The 16806-nt window shown below is 45.5% G+C and overlaps 5 protein-coding genes across 5 annotated transcripts; 2 read left to right on the forward strand and 3 right to left on the reverse strand.

Annotated features, from left to right (window-relative positions):
• Positions 1–56: 56 nt before the first annotated feature.
• BDV38DRAFT_245861 (DUF3425 domain-containing protein) lies at positions 57–1086 on the forward strand (the record flags this gene model as incomplete). The annotated part of the gene is made up of 2 exons (XM_032054475.1): positions 57–281; positions 376–1086. The coding sequence occupies exons 1-2, from the start codon at positions 134–136 to the stop codon at positions 1083–1085; spliced, it is 858 nt and encodes a 285-aa protein (XP_031913973.1). The 5' UTR covers positions 57–133.
• Positions 1087–2778: 1692 nt separating this feature from the next.
• On the forward strand, positions 2779–5394 carry BDV38DRAFT_245863 (aminoglycoside phosphotransferase family protein). The gene is made up of 4 exons (XM_032054476.1): positions 2779–2998; positions 3049–3344; positions 3401–3782; positions 3832–5394. The coding sequence occupies exons 1-4, from the start codon at positions 2857–2859 to the stop codon at positions 4737–4739; spliced, it is 1728 nt and encodes a 575-aa protein (XP_031913974.1). The 5' UTR covers positions 2779–2856; the 3' UTR covers positions 4740–5394.
• A 2613-nt stretch (positions 5395–8007) lies between these two features.
• BDV38DRAFT_292528 (uncharacterized protein) lies at positions 8008–9599 on the reverse strand (the record flags this gene model as incomplete). Its single annotated transcript, XM_032062027.1, has 2 exons — positions 8008–9102; positions 9162–9599. The coding sequence occupies 2 exons, from the start codon at positions 9597–9599 to the stop codon at positions 8008–8010; spliced, it is 1533 nt and encodes a 510-aa protein (XP_031913975.1).
• A 1141-nt stretch (positions 9600–10740) lies between these two features.
• On the reverse strand, positions 10741–13515 carry BDV38DRAFT_270942 (putative sterol glucosyltransferase; the record flags this gene model as incomplete). Its single annotated transcript, XM_032057232.1, has 6 exons — positions 10741–10943; positions 11082–11602; positions 11708–12422; positions 12469–12626; positions 12680–13358; positions 13407–13515. 6 exons carry the CDS (start codon positions 13513–13515, stop codon positions 10741–10743), a joined length of 2385 nt encoding a protein of 794 aa, XP_031913976.1.
• A 1646-nt stretch (positions 13516–15161) lies between these two features.
• Positions 15162–16432, reverse strand: BDV38DRAFT_270943 (class I SAM-dependent methyltransferase; the record flags this gene model as incomplete). The annotated part of the gene is made up of 7 exons (XM_032057233.1): positions 15162–15334; positions 15371–15417; positions 15573–15684; positions 15724–15947; positions 16007–16054; positions 16103–16350; positions 16409–16432. The coding sequence occupies 7 exons, from the start codon at positions 16430–16432 to the stop codon at positions 15162–15164; spliced, it is 876 nt and encodes a 291-aa protein (XP_031913977.1).
• Between the last annotated feature and the right edge of the window lie 374 nt (positions 16433–16806).

Genomic DNA, 16806 nt, shown 5'->3' on the forward strand with positions numbered 1-16806 from the left:
CGGCAACCCCACAAACGATCCCCACCGAGCTTAACTCCGACCCAGACACTGTCCGTCAGCGAAACGCATAAGACCGTCGACTTACGCCTCCATAGTTCGTCCCGAGCATCCACCACTCCCCAGGTCCCCAACAATGGCGCCCGCAAGCGAGATCCCCAAGCGCGATTCGGAACAGCTTATACCGATTCGGACACAAAAAAAGGAACCCGATGACTGGAAGGGTCTCACGGACTCAAAGGAACGGCGACGGCGCCAGAACAGGATCAACCAGAGAGCCTATCGTGCGTATACCCACTAAAATCTCACCCAACCTAAACCCTAAAAATGAACGGGTATACAAGAAAAGAAAACCAGATATTAACCAGAGAAACTCAGGCCAACGTAAACGAGCCGAAAAGCTCGGCCTGACCATCAAACCCGAAGAAGCCGAGTCCAGCACAGCATCGTCATCCTCATCTTCATCGCAATCCCCACCCACAACCGCCCTAACCACTGCCCGATCAAACTGTCCCACCCCCGAGCAAACCGCCGCTATCCTCGACCTCTTCAGCAAAACCGCTTACCAGAGCTACATCCTCGGTTCCCCGACCTCCGACCACCTCCTCACCCTCGCCAAAGTCAACGTCTTCCGCGCCTTCGGCTCCATCATGACCACCCTCGGCATGCCTAAACACCACGAATGGATGCACGACGACGCAATCTCTCCCTTCACCACCCTCCGCCCCGGCTTCACCATCCCCTCCACGATCCCCCCTAACCTCCGCCCGACCCAACTCCAACAATCCACCCCCCACCACCCCTGGCTCGACTTCTTCCCGCACCCACGAATGCGTGATAATCTCATCCGCGCCGGCGACTTCGACGATGAACCGCTGTGCCTGGATATCATGGGGTTCTGGGATATGAGCACCGAGAGCTGCGGGTTGTTGGTGTGGGGGGATCCACAGGATCTGGCGAATTGGGAGGTGAGTGAGGAGTTTATTCGGAAGTGGCCGTGGGTGGTTGGGGGCTGTGGGGAGTTGTTGGTTTCTACGAATCGTTGGCGTGCGATGAGGGGGGAGAAGTTGATTTTTAGATATCTTTAGCCTTTTTTTTTATATATTTTTTATCTTATAAAATGGGATGTACAGTGATCTAGTTGGGGTAGGGGAGGGGGTTTGTTTTGGGGTATGTATATGTAGGTACAGCTGTATGTATGGAGTTGAAAGGAAGGATGCATAGTCTTACTACTACCTACTAGTCCTTAACTACTATCTTGGAGAAAGAGAAAGAGATCGGACGATGAGATCATCAAGACCCTTATCACCGGCGCTAATGCACATTGCTTACGCGCTAGAGCCCACTTTATTTTCTTAATTGTTTGGGTCATCCAATAATAGGAACTGGTATGGGCTTGGCCCGTTATTTTCAACGTGGTATTGTATTGTATTGAACAGTATGTCGTCTTTGGGTTCTGGGCTTGCCGGGAATCGATATAGATGCGGTGCCGTGGCATGACGCGCATCAAGATCTCATCGCAATATCAAGGACAATGGAAATGAGTGGAACTAAAACGGATTGAGATTCGGGAATATCATCATTATCAGCGCACCCACCCATTTGTACAACCATACCTCACATCACACACTCCATGTACACCTAATATAAGAAAACCCCCTCTCCTCAGTAACATACCCTTAAGTACCACATCAGCGCAGCCATGGACATAAAGAAGTAGAGGAGCTTCTGGGTCAGATGAACTGGGCCGAACGGAGTCTAGTGATGGAGACGAAGCTGTATCCCGGTGTTGGGAAGCAAATGGGCGGGATGAGTGTTTTGTCGTATGAGCATACGCCGGAGGATTTGCGGAGGGGGTTAAAGGAGAGTTTGCAGGCGTTGGGGACGGAGAAAATTGATATCTGGTATGTTCACTTTTCTTTCTCTTCTTTGTGATAGTTTTGTTGGGGGGGTTGTTAATGGATGTAAATATCTACATGGATCGGACTACGCCGTTTGAGGTGACACTCCAGGAAGTCATCGAGCTTCTAAGCGCTGGTCCAAGGGCAGTTCGCTAAGTTTGCTCGCTTTCCTCGCTTCATAGAGTTTGCGTTTGTACTACCCTACCAGGTAGTGGAACGTATACAGTGGTTATTGGTCGAGCAAGCCAACTTCTGCTTTGTTGCTACGCTTATCCCCTCTTTTACAGGAAATATTGCCTTTTGATACACCCCAGGAGGGTGGTATTACTGTGAAAAGAATCTTTCCTGCATTTTTGAAAGAGCCTAATCAAACGGTGGTAGTCTCCACAGCAAACCCATCTTCCGTGATGCCAGTAAATCAGTAATTTGATTCGTAAGGATAACCAGATAAGAGGTTAATTAGAAGATTTTGGTATGTGTAAGTCCCCTAATACCTTTTTATACTTCTCATCCTGACCTCTGTCCCTGACGGTTTCAGCTGCAGGTTGGTTGGTCCTATGACCTTGTGTCATCAGATAGCACCAAGTCTGCGTCTCTGTGGCTGATCATTAGAGATTAGAGACATCATCACAGCGCTGATATCCCAAGTACTGTACTGGCTTGTACTTGCTATTAGGGATGTCCTGTGAGTACTCCATACCTAATGCTAATGAGATCCGTGGCGTCCCCGCAAAAGGCGAAACCCCATCGCCCCCAGGCTTAACATATCCCAATCACGTGACCACTGCGTGCTTCATCTGCATGACCATCTCTTTCGACTTGCGCGGCAACGAAGATGCTCTCAAACAATCACTTTTTGCTCCTTTAGTTTTTCGATTGTCGGACACTCACATTATCGAGTGCTATGTGCTTCCTGTAAGGTAAGTAGCATTAGCGTCGCTAGTACCTTTTTTGAAGCATGTGCCGACTCCTATCTACGCGTCTTTGGTGCACCGCGCAAAGTATTATATCAAACTCAAAGCAACATTGCCGCTCAGCCTCGAGAGCTTCATCGCTATCTCACGGTCATTGTTCCATTAATATGCGCTCCTCTCAGACTGGTAAGCATCCCCATCTAAGCGCGGTTGAACATATCACTTATATGGATAAGACTGGAATTCCAACGACGAACTTTTTAAATTTACTCGTGGTCGCTTTGTTGTGGAAGAGGCGGAAAATCTCCAAAAGCGGGAGACTAGATTTGACTTGAACAGGCTCGCCTGTGTCGCGGCAGACTCAGTTGGCGCCGGTCAATGCATTTCTATCAAGAAATACCCGGACGGCATGTTCAACAAAGCTTTTCTTATGACTATGGAAAATGGCAAAGAAGTCGTTGCGAAGGTACCTAACCCGAACGCTGGTGTTCCACACTTTACTACAGCTAGTGAAGTCGCCACAATGGATTTTGTAAGATTACCTCGAACTCTATGACGCTAAGATTACTTATGTGACTCATGTGGTAGGCGAGAACTATTCTTGACACTCCAGTGCCTCGGGTTTATTCATGGAACCCGCAAGCAAAAACGCATCCCGTCGGGGCTGAGTTTATCATCATGGATAAAGTCGAGGGTGTTCCGCTCTCTCAAGTCTGGGGTACTATGAAACTGCCCCAGAAGCTCCAGGTGCTTCTTTCTGCAACACGTCTCCAGAACAAATGGCTGAATGTTTCATTCTCGCACTATGGCAGCTTGTACTACGCAAGAGACGTACATCAGCCAGATAGCGGCACCTACTACGTTAAGGATGGTATTGCCATCAAAGGGTCAAAGTTTGCTATTGGCCCTACTACAGGCCGGGATTGGTCGGATGCGGGCCGTTCAAGTTTGAATATTAACAGGGGGCCATGTATGTGAGAGCTTTTATTGTCTTTATACGGCTACTGATCAACATATAGGGATTTCTCCAGTGCAGTATCTACAAGCAGTCGGGATGCGCGAGAAAAAAGCAGTCCAGTCTTTGAAACCAGCAAAACAAATTGCTTTATTCTGTGGACCAAAGCTCTACAAGCCAGACATGCAAAAGAAGCTTACTGCTCTGGCAATGTACCAACAAATCATTGAAGCTCTTGTTCCGGAGGACGCTGCCATCATGGACCCACGTCTCTGGCATCATGATTTGCACGATGACAATGTTTTTGTAGATCCAGAAAACCCCGAAAATATCACAGGTATCATCGACTGGCAGTCCTGTCATATTTCACCACTCTTCAATCACAATCCCGACCCGGCCTTTCTCGACTGGGATGGCCTTGAGCCCGAGACACTCGATCTAGCACCAAAACCAAAACTTTCCGGACTCTCCTCAGAAGAACGGGTTACGGCTATGCAGGTGTATACCGTCCAGAACGTATTCATCGGCTGGCGGAAACTTATGCATGCAAAAAACCCAGACCTATACCGAGTCATCGAATTCCGAAAGACGCCAGCCTATGGCTTGATCTTTCTTGCCCACCGCATGTTCGAATACGGCGAGGCGCACTTCCAATCGCTCTTGGTCGATCTAAAGGACTCATGGGAAGACCTACCTGCTGTCACCCGTGACGCCCCGTTCCCCTTTGACTTTTCGAAAGAAGATATCGAGCGTATTAAGATAGATAGCGATGGTGCCGTTGCCGGAACCGATCTTGTTGCAGAGGTCAAGGAGAGTTTGGGTGATTTATGGCCGGACAAAGGCTTCATAGAGCACGAGCGATACGATGATTGCAAAGCGGCTCTTGACAAAGTCAAAGGTCAGATATTGGAGCAATTGGCTGAATCTGACGAAGAAAAAGCTGATTACAGGAGGTATTGGCCATTTGACTGACTTCTATTGCGAATAAACTTCGCGAGGAGAAATGAGTATCAATGGAGATCACGGCCAATTTATCTCTCAGTTTTACTATCGTTTCAAATATGAAGCCCGCTTGCTTCCAGATATTCGGCATTTGGAAAGTGGGCCTCGAAGCCAGGGGCTGAATACTCGCCTTCGCTTTGGAAAACCTGGCCTTGTTACACATGGGCCTTATTTCTATTAGGTTCTACGCGCTGGAATTGATGGATGGTGTATGCATATCCAACCCAAATATCCACTTTCTCATACGAACCCCTGATGTGCAATAAGGCCAAACATCATTGTGCGACATTCGTCGCTCCAAACCACTCGTTTCTTGATATACATACGCACCTGCGAATCATAAGTTACCAGTAGCCTGCACCGTGAAGGGCGTGCTGTGCGGCGCATGCAAATGAATCACGACTAGTTCCAATTATCAGCCAGAAAACAGTCGCTACGGTTTAACGTACATGATCATCGCTACAGAGCAAGGACTCCCCTATGGGCGCGCCCTTCTCCACGTTCAGATCCATCCATTACTGACCTCCTGCTATCGCAGCTATACGATTATCTAAGAGTTTAGTTATAGTCAACATTCTGTCCGAAGTTGTCACGAAATAATAATTCGAAATGATGTAAAGAACCTTATTAAAGGTATTGTTGGCTGATATACTGCCTTAGACTCAGTATCTTTTATCACTCTTTTAAAAAGAAAGTAATATACTACCAGACCTGGCAATCTCGTCTATTACCCAAGTCTATCGATGTCTCGTGTGGACGAGCTGCTGGGAAACTGTTGTTACTATTTGCTCGCGCTTCCTGGAGGTCCTTATTCACTGGCTAGAACTGTGCGGTGTGGTATCAGTTATTTGCATATCTGGACTGGTTATCTGTGACGTGGATAATATCAGACAAATAGGCAGATTTAGACTGGAAGGATTGACACCTTCCTTATAACTGGTAACCTCGGGTGAATTATGCTACTTATTAAGGTTACACTGCTACACACATATCATACTTTTATTAACCAGAACGCTGACTTTATTGCTAGCTATAGTTATACATCTTTCCGTAGTATTTTTACTATATAATGAAATTGGTATCTATAATATAGGGATAAAACAATAGTACTTATAACTATAAAAGCCCAGATAAATCTAAATAAATCTAGGCTGTCTAGATGGAAAACAGGGATATCAGATCAGAGAATGCTAAAATATTTCTAATTTCCGAATAAGGAGGGAACTTCCCACCTCCTTAGGGTAATTTCGCTTTTTTCAAGGAGTCTTCCCAAAGGATGACTTCTGCAACTGACAACTGAAAGTTTCACACTATATTCCACGAATCTCTCGGTGTTCGCTCAGGCTAGGGAGGCAAACCGTTACGCAGAGGGGAGACCGTAGAAAGTTACCTACAAGGACTACCCAGGGGGAGGAGTGGCTATGTTCATTATACAACCAAAATCATACGGGAGGCATGCATTGCATCCCTTTTTTCCGATAAGCTCAAAAAAGAATTGCAAGACGGAATCCGTCACGCAGGGGAACTTCCGATATATTGGAAAAGATGGTAGAGAAAGCAATCACTGTTGAACGTCAACTTAATAAGGAGAGATGGCAGAATAGTCTATATTTCAATTGTGGAAGGTCTGGTTACATAGCACAAAAGTATTTCTAATAGTTAAATCCCAATTTTCAGGTGTAGCGGAGCGGGGGAAATAAGCTTAGGGTACTAAATTTTAAGTGTCCCGCTATATAAAGAATCACTAAGGTCCACATACTATATCAGATCCAGTAGGAGTACATAGCCCAGATAGTATAGCCCACACAGCGCACTATATCTAGCAGAAGTATAGAGTCCAGATGGGTACTAAAGTCCTGTCGGAAAAGTGGTCCAGATAGATGAAGGTAACTCTATTTTTATAGATTGGTTTCTAGTCTTGGTAATAGAGAACCGTATAGTTCTGTAACCGAGAGGGCCTGACTTCCTGAGGCAAATCCGGCCAAATAGAGTAATGAATAGTAGCTACTTTATTTTGATCCTCTGAATACCTGTAAGGGAACTATAAATTATTAGATTATATACCATATAACTACTCCTTATCCCAATATTAATCAGAGGAGGGGGGGGGGAGAAGATATCCCATTAGCTAGAGTAGTGGAATGAGAGAGTAATTAGCACATGGCTCCGCTTCATAAAAACAGTCTCATATCTAGACTACTTTGTCACTATAAAGCATAATTGCTTAACTAACTTGCAGTCTCAAATACAGCTAGTTGCCTTAGTTATTCAGTTATAAACAAATTTAGGCCTCGCGCATTACTTTTTGGGTCTTAATTAGATATATTATAAGATTTACTGAGACAGCTGTCTATATCATACATGCGATCCTGAATGAAATGCCCTATATACTACTGTTCTCCGCAACCCACTGCTTAGTTATTGTCAGTTCTAAACTATGATCATTAACAGATGGTATTTCAATAGTATTGACATATAATATTGCTTCTTAAAACCCCAAATATAATACTACTTGTGCTATTCCAATAAATTACCTACAACTCAATAGGCTAGTTTCGGAGTTTTTGCTCCAATAGAAAGGGAAGGCACAGTAACTCTTCCATTATCCACCCGCGAGTAGGATAAAGCCCAGCTCAAGTCCTCGATAGCCTATTTCGAGAAGTCTTGACCGCTCTCTAGTTATAGATTGGGCGCCCTTCGCCTATCAAATCAACAGATGCATAATCGCCATGCATTAGCATCCAGAAAAGTCTCTCTATATGTGGATTGCTACCTGTCATGTGAAATCCCCGCACTGTGGCAGAAAATATTATTACATGTCACCCCCGCTGTAGAATAACACCACCTCCAAACTCCCACCTATGGCTCTCTGGATACATTTTCTATTAACCTTCAATTATTCTCTTTTAATATGACCGATAAAAGTGCCACAGAGCAGAAGAGAGTCGAGTAAAATCAACTTATAAATATGTCGATATTATCAGATAAAGAAGCTCGGAGAGCAAGAGAAAAGAAAGATATAGAGCTATTATCTCAGCAAATTGCTAACAATTCAAATATTAGCCAGGTAATATTTTCAGGGGAAGAGGCATAGAAAAGAAGACAGAGCAAGAAGAAGGATTAGTAGATAAGATAAGAAGAATAAGATATAATAGAATGTCTTCTTACGCTATCTGGCACAATAGAACCGCTCACGAAAGAACAGAATACAAGAGAAAGCTTTCAGACGCATAGATCATCATTGTTGTCCAATATTATTAAACCGTTTTCTTAACCGATTCTTGTACTCTTTCTCTTCCTCCACCTTCGTTCGAATAAAGTCATCAGCTCCTACACACCAGTATGGGCTGACAGTTCGATCAAACACGCGTTGAGTGCAATGTTCCTCACAAAATTTGCGTTGGATATGCTCGTTGAAGACACTAAGAAGGCCCTTTGGGCTATGTGAAGCTTGAAAATACCAGAAACTTCCACTATTCCAGCATTGTCTCATAATCTGAGCCTGGAAAGCATTGGGGTCTTGAAGCCTTTTTTCCTGTTCTTCAAAGGTATCTATGAATTCATTGATGATCTTATCGAAAGTTTGTAGATGCTCTCCATGTTCAATGTCATCAATAGGCCGACCGGATAACCAGTATGGGGGTGTTTGTAGCTCGATCGGGAACGAACATGCCCATTCTAGGTCAATAAGGGACGTTATATGCCAGTCTTCATCAACGAAGATGTTGCTTGGGTGAAGATCAGTAAGTGTAAGCACAAATGGCCCATCGCGATATTGACGGGACACAAATTGATGGAGAAGACCGCGCATCATAGTCAAAGCGGCAAATTGCTCCTGGCCGTCATTTGTGCTATGGATGGCATTTGGCTGGTAGTAAATGCGGTTGTCATGGCACTGTAAAAGATCTAGAATATAAGGCTCTACAGCCTGGTAAGTTGAGGCTCTCGGGATCGTAGGAATACCTTCATTTTCAAATGTTTGGAGTCGAAGTGTCAAGGGGCGGTTCGTTACACTAATAACCCCATCGTCACTTAAAGTCAGAGACCCGATTTGCGGCAACCGTGTACGATTCAATGTAATTACGATGTTCGCGAGGTCACGGAAAAGAGTCTGTCTGCGTGAATTATCCTCAAGAAGATATGTGGCCCAAGAATTGGAAAGCATCTGACCATTCTTCACGAGGCTTATGATCATGTATCCGGTTCTCAATGGATTCGGCCGTCTGAGGCCGATATAGGGGCATGCTGCAGGGAACCCAAGCAACGAGTTGATGGTCCGTTTTATACGCCACTGGAGTCGAGAAAGGAATGATACAGAAGATACTTCAGCAAACTAGGAATAGGGCACTTAGTTAATTTGTTCTGAAAAATATTAGATCTGAGTTCACAAACAGTAAGCCCATTGGGGAACGCGAATCCGTATAGGGACGGAATAGGGACAGTCGGGCAATTCTCACGAATCCAAATATAGGTAGCTACTTCGCACCGCAGCTTTTCATCCATATTTCCAGGATTAAATGTCTCTCCGATTTTAAACGGTAAGGGGATTCGAACAAGAACCGCGTGCTCAGATGGAGGGTCAATGTAGACTGGAATGCATACATTGTAGCTCCCGAATAACCAATGAGCTTCATCAGCTACCTGGCAATGTTTTGCACAAAGATGAAAGCACACTAATTCTTCGATATCATTCTTATGAGAGAGAAGATACGACCAGAATTCCTTCTTTTTCTCCGGATAATCTAACCGATGGAGAATATTGTCGTCATCTTCCAAGGCATCTTCCAAGGAAATGCTGTTTCCCCTGAAAAGAGGAAGGCTTGTTGTCATCTTGGGAATATTCTATCAGAGCAGGCAGAGATGTACAGTACTTGGACACTATCAAAGCTTGGACTGTTCACAAAATGTAGGACACCTTGCAACTGATCACGTGATCGTAGATACTAAAATAGAATCCTTTTTCTCCTTTTTCAAAATCGCAGTCGGCCTTTTGGAATGGTATATATCAGGCTTCCTCTCTAGTCTTGTCAGTTCTACTCTGACTAGAAGGTACGTGCCATTCACTGCGTCCAAAAGTCATGTTAAAAAAAAAGAAAAGAAAAGAAAAGAAAAAGGAGGGAGATAGCAAGCAAGTGGGTCTTCGCAAGCACAAAATTCATGTCGATTCGTCAGACATCCCGGGCAACTGGAAAAGTCTCAGAAAGCCAGCAGGCGCTAATTACAAGTTTGCCATTGTATATTTTTGACAGCAAAGCAGTGAACATAACTTATCTGTACTTTCATGAAGTCCGCAGCAAAAAGACCGTATCGGGCTGAAAAGTGCCTATAAAGTTCTTACAGTAAGCCAATAAAGATATTCTTAGTGTTACTGAAGTACTATGTATAAGTGCCCAGATGGGCCAGGTCTTGAAACAGATTAAACACCATATTCCATTTCCTTCCGAACTAGACTGCATAAGTGGTGGCTCAGCTAAAAGACGTGTAGCCAAGGCCCAAGGCCAATAATAGCTGGGATAGTTGAGGTATTGTGTCCAGTAGAATACTTTTTTGAGAGCAGCGCTTAGGTGACTTAATGGGCCCAGGCATCAATTTGGTTCGGGAATGGTATCGCATTTGATATGTGCCACTTTCTAACAAAAGGACGTGTATATGGTCTGGTATCTCTACTATATTGAGGAGAATGAGGGCCAGTAAGACCCTAGTAAATACAGGCAAGTAACTATATAAGTATTATATAACAGAATACCCGGACAATCAAAAACAAAATATTTTACTGGATTTAGTAACTATTAAGCCAGTATATTTCTAGATAAAGATATTAAAAAAAAATTAAATCTAGGAGAAAGTTGAAAAGTTCGTTCCGCCGCCTGGACAGAAGTTGTATTGTTTCAAATATGCAGCTTTTAAATGCTTGAAGCAGATGCGACGCTTAATGATGTTGCAATTCTCCCATTAGAAATTCCTCAAATGATCAGCCTTTTCCCGCATTCTTCAGAGCATCGAAGCTCTGCATTACCAAGGCATGATCGATTTCAGGCTTCACAACCTTTCGTGCGATATATTGGCCCTCCTGAAGTCGCGCTTGGACGATTTGTTTCCTCGTCTTTGACTTGATAACCGTGTGTAGGCTCTTGGTTATTCCATGGGCTGGATAGGCAACGAGACCAATTGCAGCTGGTCAAGGGTCAGCAGGGTTCGCAAAAAAAAAAAAAAAAAAAAAAAAAAAAAAAAAGGAGAAAAAAAAAAAAAAAAAAAAAAAAAAAAAAAAAAAAAAAAAAAAAAAAAAAAAAAAAAAAGACAGGGCTAGCCTACCTGATGGTACTTTGGTGCTGATGCTAATTGTTCCTTTGAGGAACCCTTTAGCCATTCCCACTGCACCCTCTTCCTTGGCTCCCTTGTGGGTCTGCGTGAATATATCGGTGAAGCCTTCTCGCATCCCTTGAGTAAAATTCTTGCCACCTGCGATAGCACCGCTTTTCCAGTCGCGAATAGCATAGTCTTCCACCTCTTCACCATATAGACGTGGCACGGCCCGGAGGCCCTCCGTAGCAGCCAGCGGAATGTCGACAATCACTCCCCTGTAAACATGCTTCATAAAGTTGCCAAATCCTGCCGCCCCGGCACCTATAGCCGCTCCTGTGGCATCCCAGTCGACCTTGTTCTTGCCACTAGCAGTTGTGGTCTGTGAGTCGACCTTGGAAAGAGAATCTTCGGTGTTGGTTGCTGCTGGAGTTGTATTGGATCGGCCTTTTAGCTCTTGGTACGGTTTCATAAACATATCCGATGTGGCTCTCAGCATATCGGTGCCATACCCTATCGTTGCTGAAGTTGTGCTCGTGATCGGATCATATCGGCGATTCGTTATGATTATAGGACGGATTTCGTGTCTGTCACGTTAGCTTGGATGATAAAATGAGCGGGGACAAGTGGGGTCATACGACTGTAGGTTCTTAGACTCAATGCGCAAGTGGTCCAGTAAAATCTGAGCGCCTAATTTGGAGAGAAAGATGGGTTTGGCGGACTTTCTGTATATCCACGACGCGGGCTGATCGGGAATTACCTGGCATCGCATGCGGTCCAATGGGAGATTTCGATGGAAGGATTCCACAGCGGCTTTGACACCCGACTCGTATTGCATTTTTATAGAAATGTCTTTCGCAGCCTCCTTTGCTTGAGGAGTGAGACAGTGTCGGATTGCCTCAGCGAGGTTTTCAGCCGTCAAAGTCTTCTGTGGGATTGGCTCGGAACCAGCACCAGACGCCGCGATCATCTTACCCCAGAAGGGCTGATCTCCAAAGAAGGGCACAATGGCGGTAGGTTTCCCGAAGCGTAGGCCACATGCTGTTGTCCCCGCACCACCATGATGTACCACAGCTGATACGTGTTGAAAAAGCCATTCGTGAGGGCAGTCGCCGATATACAAGATGTCTTCTGATGAGGAACCCCCGAGATTACTCCACCCTCGTGAGATAATTGCACGAACCCCGACCGCTCGGACGGCTTTCTCGAGAATCGAAGTGAGCCGCGGGGGATCATCAATGACGATGCTACCGAAGCCGATATACACAGGCGGTGGGCCGGCTCGGAGGAATGCATCTAGTTCAGACGAAGGGGTATATATCGGCAACTCACGAAAGAAGAAGCCGCAGACATCTAGAAACTTAGTAGGGCACAATCAAGAAGGGTTGGAGAGACGTACCGATGTAAGACGGCCAATCCTTGGGCTTGGGTACCAAAGCTGGAGACCAGCAATATGTGAATGGCACTTTGAGTGTCTGCACAAGGCTCGGCCCTTCCGTGAGCGGAACCCGTTCGAGATCAATAGTTTCTCTCCAGTCGTTGATCACGTCGCCAAGTCTAAATACAGCAGATTAGATAGTTGTCTCCACTATGCGAACGCTTAAGCTCACCCTTGCCAGGTCATCCACTCCACGACTCCGTACGAAACGGCATTTGCGAAGCTCGCGTTATTCCCCGAGTATTTCAAATTGGCTAGCGGATGAGGGTACTCAGATGTCGAACTCCAAGGCATCGTGAACATCAAGTGTAGAGGAACACCTAGGGCTTGAGCACAGTGGACATGCGCAAAGCTGGGAGGGTTTGCAATGATAGCGTCGGCCACGAACGGGGCCCCCGTGCCAGGGTCATCCTCGATACAAGACTTCCAGCATCCTTCCAGCATCTCTCGGACCATCACCCGCTTTCGTGTGATCTCGCCTGCCTTCAGACTCTTCATGTTTGGGATGAGACCTGGGTTCTTCACCATAAATGCCATGAGTTCTGCAGGATCGCCGCCTATCGGATAGAACTCCAGACCCGACTTTCGAACGAAGGAATGAAATACATCGTGTGTTGCTAATCGTATTCGATGGCCATGCTTTTGCAATTCGTTCCCCAATGCAATAAAAGGTTGAACATCACCTCGGCTCCCAACGACATGAATCACAATGTTGAGTTTGATATCGCATATTACTGGTCCCGAGTAGGTTGGCGGCGGGCTTATTAAATCGTCTTCACTGGGCCGGGGGATAAACTTGAGAGCAGTTCTTGCCGCGGGAGAGTCGAGATCCACGTCGATGCGACCGTCATCTAATTTGTCAGTGAATGGTAGTGATGTAATTTGCTTGCCAACTATACCTTGTACTGTGCTGGATCCTGATTCTGCAATCAGTGTATAAGGTGGAGGAGGGTCTACTACTTCCGCGAGGTCATCCGACTTCGACCGCTGGAGAGGTTTGGAAGCCATTATTGTGCAGGAACGTGGAGGTTTGATGAAGGGACATTATGATCTGGTTGAAGGTGGCGTTTATATAAAAGATTCTATTAGAGTAATGTGAAGGTGAGGCCTGTTTGATCGGCGGGGATGAACCTAGTCTCTGTCGTACTCGTGTTCGTTACTGCGATAGGCCTAAGGCGGTGGACATTTTTTTGTCGAGTGGATCTCAGCCAAAAATAAGAATCGATTCTGGTCGGTCGATCACCCAAATTTTTCAAGGATAAGGCTGTGTTGTGATATCGGGTATTGTTATAATTAGACACTGCAACGATTGGCCACAAGATAGAGCCCGGCAATAACTTGAGACAAGACATTGTGTGGATTTTTCCAAGTTTGCATTGCTTCTCTGTTTATCGAGCGTGGCAATTCATATCCACTCCGCCTTGTTTGGAAATATGGTTATGGGCTAGTGAGCAACTAGTCATCAACTAGTGGAACGCAGCCGTTGCATAGTCTATGATTCACCATACTAGATAATGTTCTAGAAGGTTTTATCTCATTTCCAACCAGATTATACGATCACCCCTCTCTTAAAAAAAAGGGGGGGTGAAAAGTAAAGGACCTTTTCATGAGTTCTGGGGAGAACTACCTATTGTTGAGCCACTGGGAAAGATGATTAACCGAAGGTTATTAGCAAGCTATCCTTGCTTAGGCAACAGCAAGTCAGTCTTGCTCTTAGTGGTCGTCCGGGAGCTCATATTACCTTGATCTGACCGCGCTTGATTCGCCAAGGTGCTTCACATCAAAGAAGCGTCGTAATCGGCTAAGGCTGCACTGTGACAGAAACTAAGCTATACCCAGTGATATCAGATTTTAGGTAACATCGTCTCCATAGGGACTCACCGAGCACCCTTCATTCTTCCACATGGATTCAACTACGTCAACGCCGTCAGCGCGTACGAAGGCTAGGTACCGGACAGAGCCGGAATAATATTGTCAAACCCAAGATATCATTAAGAGTTGCATTGTGGGCCGGTTTGGAGTCGGTGCGGAATAAATGTACACATGTCAAGGGAGAAGGAGCGTTGGTAGCAGATTGTGGCTTGACACTAGTCGCCTTAAAGAATGATAAGTGGCCCTGCAGTTTCACAAGGACCGTGTAAGATAGCGCATCCGTAAGCAGGACCTAACACGAACGCGAGTCCAGTCGCACATAAGAGACATGTGACCCGCCTTGACCAGTAGAGACGGTCTGACCCAAGATCCTTGGGATACTCGTGTGGCAGAGACATGCTTGGTAAATCGTACGTTGGCGGGACCGACATACTGTCGTTGACAAGCCCGAAGAGAGTCGATAGTCGACCATTGTGACTGGTGGCAAGCATAATGTTTGAGTCCGTGATTTTCTTTTGCCAAGTCTCTCTCCCTTTGAACATGGCTAAGTTAGAAGTTTGGCATGTGCACATTAATCTAGCTTTTATGAAAGAAGACGCCCGATCCATACTGTACACAAGGGTCGATAATTTAACCCTAACCGTTTGTAAGACTGGTGTGCTTTCCTAACGGTGGTTCTAGATGCAGATAAGGGAAAATATAACCTTGTCAGTTGCAGGGTCCACAGCCATCATTTGGCAGAAATCAATGTCTTTTGTATGCTGCCAAATTGAAAGCAAAGCTTAATACCCCTCAACAACTGTAGGGTCAGGTTTCCGTGCTACAACAACGGTTACTGGCAGATATGCATGTGTTTTGAGATTTCCAAGACATCTGCACATTTTTGCCAGGAACAGCTGAGCTTCGTCGTCCGGCCACTTTAGAGTGGATGTAAGTAAACGTAACCCAAACCCTTCTATTCCATCATGCATTCAAACATGATTCCAGTGACCCTGTCTCGGTAAGCGGTGATAAGAGGAAATAGCATGAGATAAATCGCTAACTCACGAGCTCGTGTAGCTTAGGGTCTGAACTCCACCTATTTCCAAATAGCGCATAAACAAGGGTCTGAAGAAAGACGAACATACCCATTTATTGGCCATTCATAGTTTGTTTGAACCACAATAACGAATCCCACCTGCTCGAGACGTTACGCGCTTTCTCCCCAAATTGCGAAGTTTTTACCCCAGAGTCTTGCTGCCTCTAGGAAGGTATAGCTCCATGATTGGTAGAAATGGTCTGGACCTAGACTGCCGTCATCCGAAACTCACTGCAGTGAGTGTTCCACCACCTCAATAGAGCCACCGGGCTTGAGGAAACACAAACATTGCCGAAAGAATTCGTCCCAGTCCGCAATACAACCAAACAGTTTACGTAAATGGATAAAATCAAACTGATTCCCAGCAAAGGTCCACGGGAGAGTAACGTCATCGATCTTAAACCCACAGTTCGGAGGGATAAAGGATGGCTGGATCGGTGATAGGTCGACACCGATTCTCCTTGCACTAGGATACTCATCAGCCATGTCTCTATGTTCCGCATTAGCCTCAATGCTAAAAGGGGAAGATATTGGTATGTTCTTCCTTACATTACCCATACTCCAGTACCAGTACCCACATCCAGGATTTCCTGAAGGCTATCAGACTTGCCATGTGCAAGACCCCACAGAATCACAAAGTGTTACCTGTGGATTTCCAATTGGTGCCAAGTAGGGTTAGTGACTAAATCGGTATCGACTTCGTGACGGCCCCAGCATAAACTCACCAAGCACGCGCCATCGCGGAAAGCATAATATCGAGGACCATTTTCGAAACGATAGTCGGTGATATAGGTCGCTAGAGTTGTAGTATCATCACCTCTCAAGGAGTCGGCTCCGGAAGTAGTATCACCACCGACATCACGATTACCAGTACCATCACCCAGGAACTCTGACTGTGTGCTTCGGAAAGCTCAGAAGTACGAGATGTGTTGTTCGATGTTGTAGTACTACCATCACAGTGATGGTGGCTTTCATGATCACCTGCGGCGCTGGTTATACCAAGGGGAATTGGACGAATTAGTAGAACTCATTGCAGCGATGCTAAACAGTAATGTGGTCGAAGCAAAAGCTTTAAATATGTGAGGAAGAAAGGGAGGAGATGAACAGGTAACAATGGACGAGCACATATCAAAGGAAGAGTCAAGCAACTACCAAGGATAAGGGCCGTCATTAGGATTGTGCAGGTCTGGAAGAACTCTGCTATTAGCAAGAGTCTCAATTGAAGCTAGGTGACTGGGTAAGGTACTACCATTGAGTAGTCAGTACTCCCATAGGTTGAGTCGTCACTACTTCTCTGCAACCCCGGACTGGTCTAGCTCATTGAGTGGAAGGTTTATCGCCGAGTCTCA

This window comes from Aspergillus pseudotamarii (assembly GCF_009193445.1).
Source record: "Aspergillus pseudotamarii strain CBS 117625 unplaced genomic scaffold BDV38scaffold_24, whole genome shotgun sequence".
Lineage (NCBI taxonomy): Eukaryota > Fungi > Ascomycota > Eurotiomycetes > Eurotiales > Aspergillaceae > Aspergillus > Aspergillus pseudotamarii.

Excerpts from the sequence above, each read along its gene's own strand:
- BDV38DRAFT_245863 (XM_032054476.1), top strand. The coding sequence starts at position 2,857 with ATGTGCCGACTCCTATCTACGCGTCTTTGGTGCACCGCGCAAAGTATT. Across the intron at positions 3,345-3,400 it reads AAGTCGCCACAATGGATTTT|GCGAGAACTATTCTTGACAC; the intron begins GTAAGATTACCT and ends CTCATGTGGTAG. Across the intron at positions 3,783-3,831 it reads GAATATTAACAGGGGGCCAT|GGATTTCTCCAGTGCAGTAT; the intron begins GTATGTGAGAGC and ends ATCAACATATAG.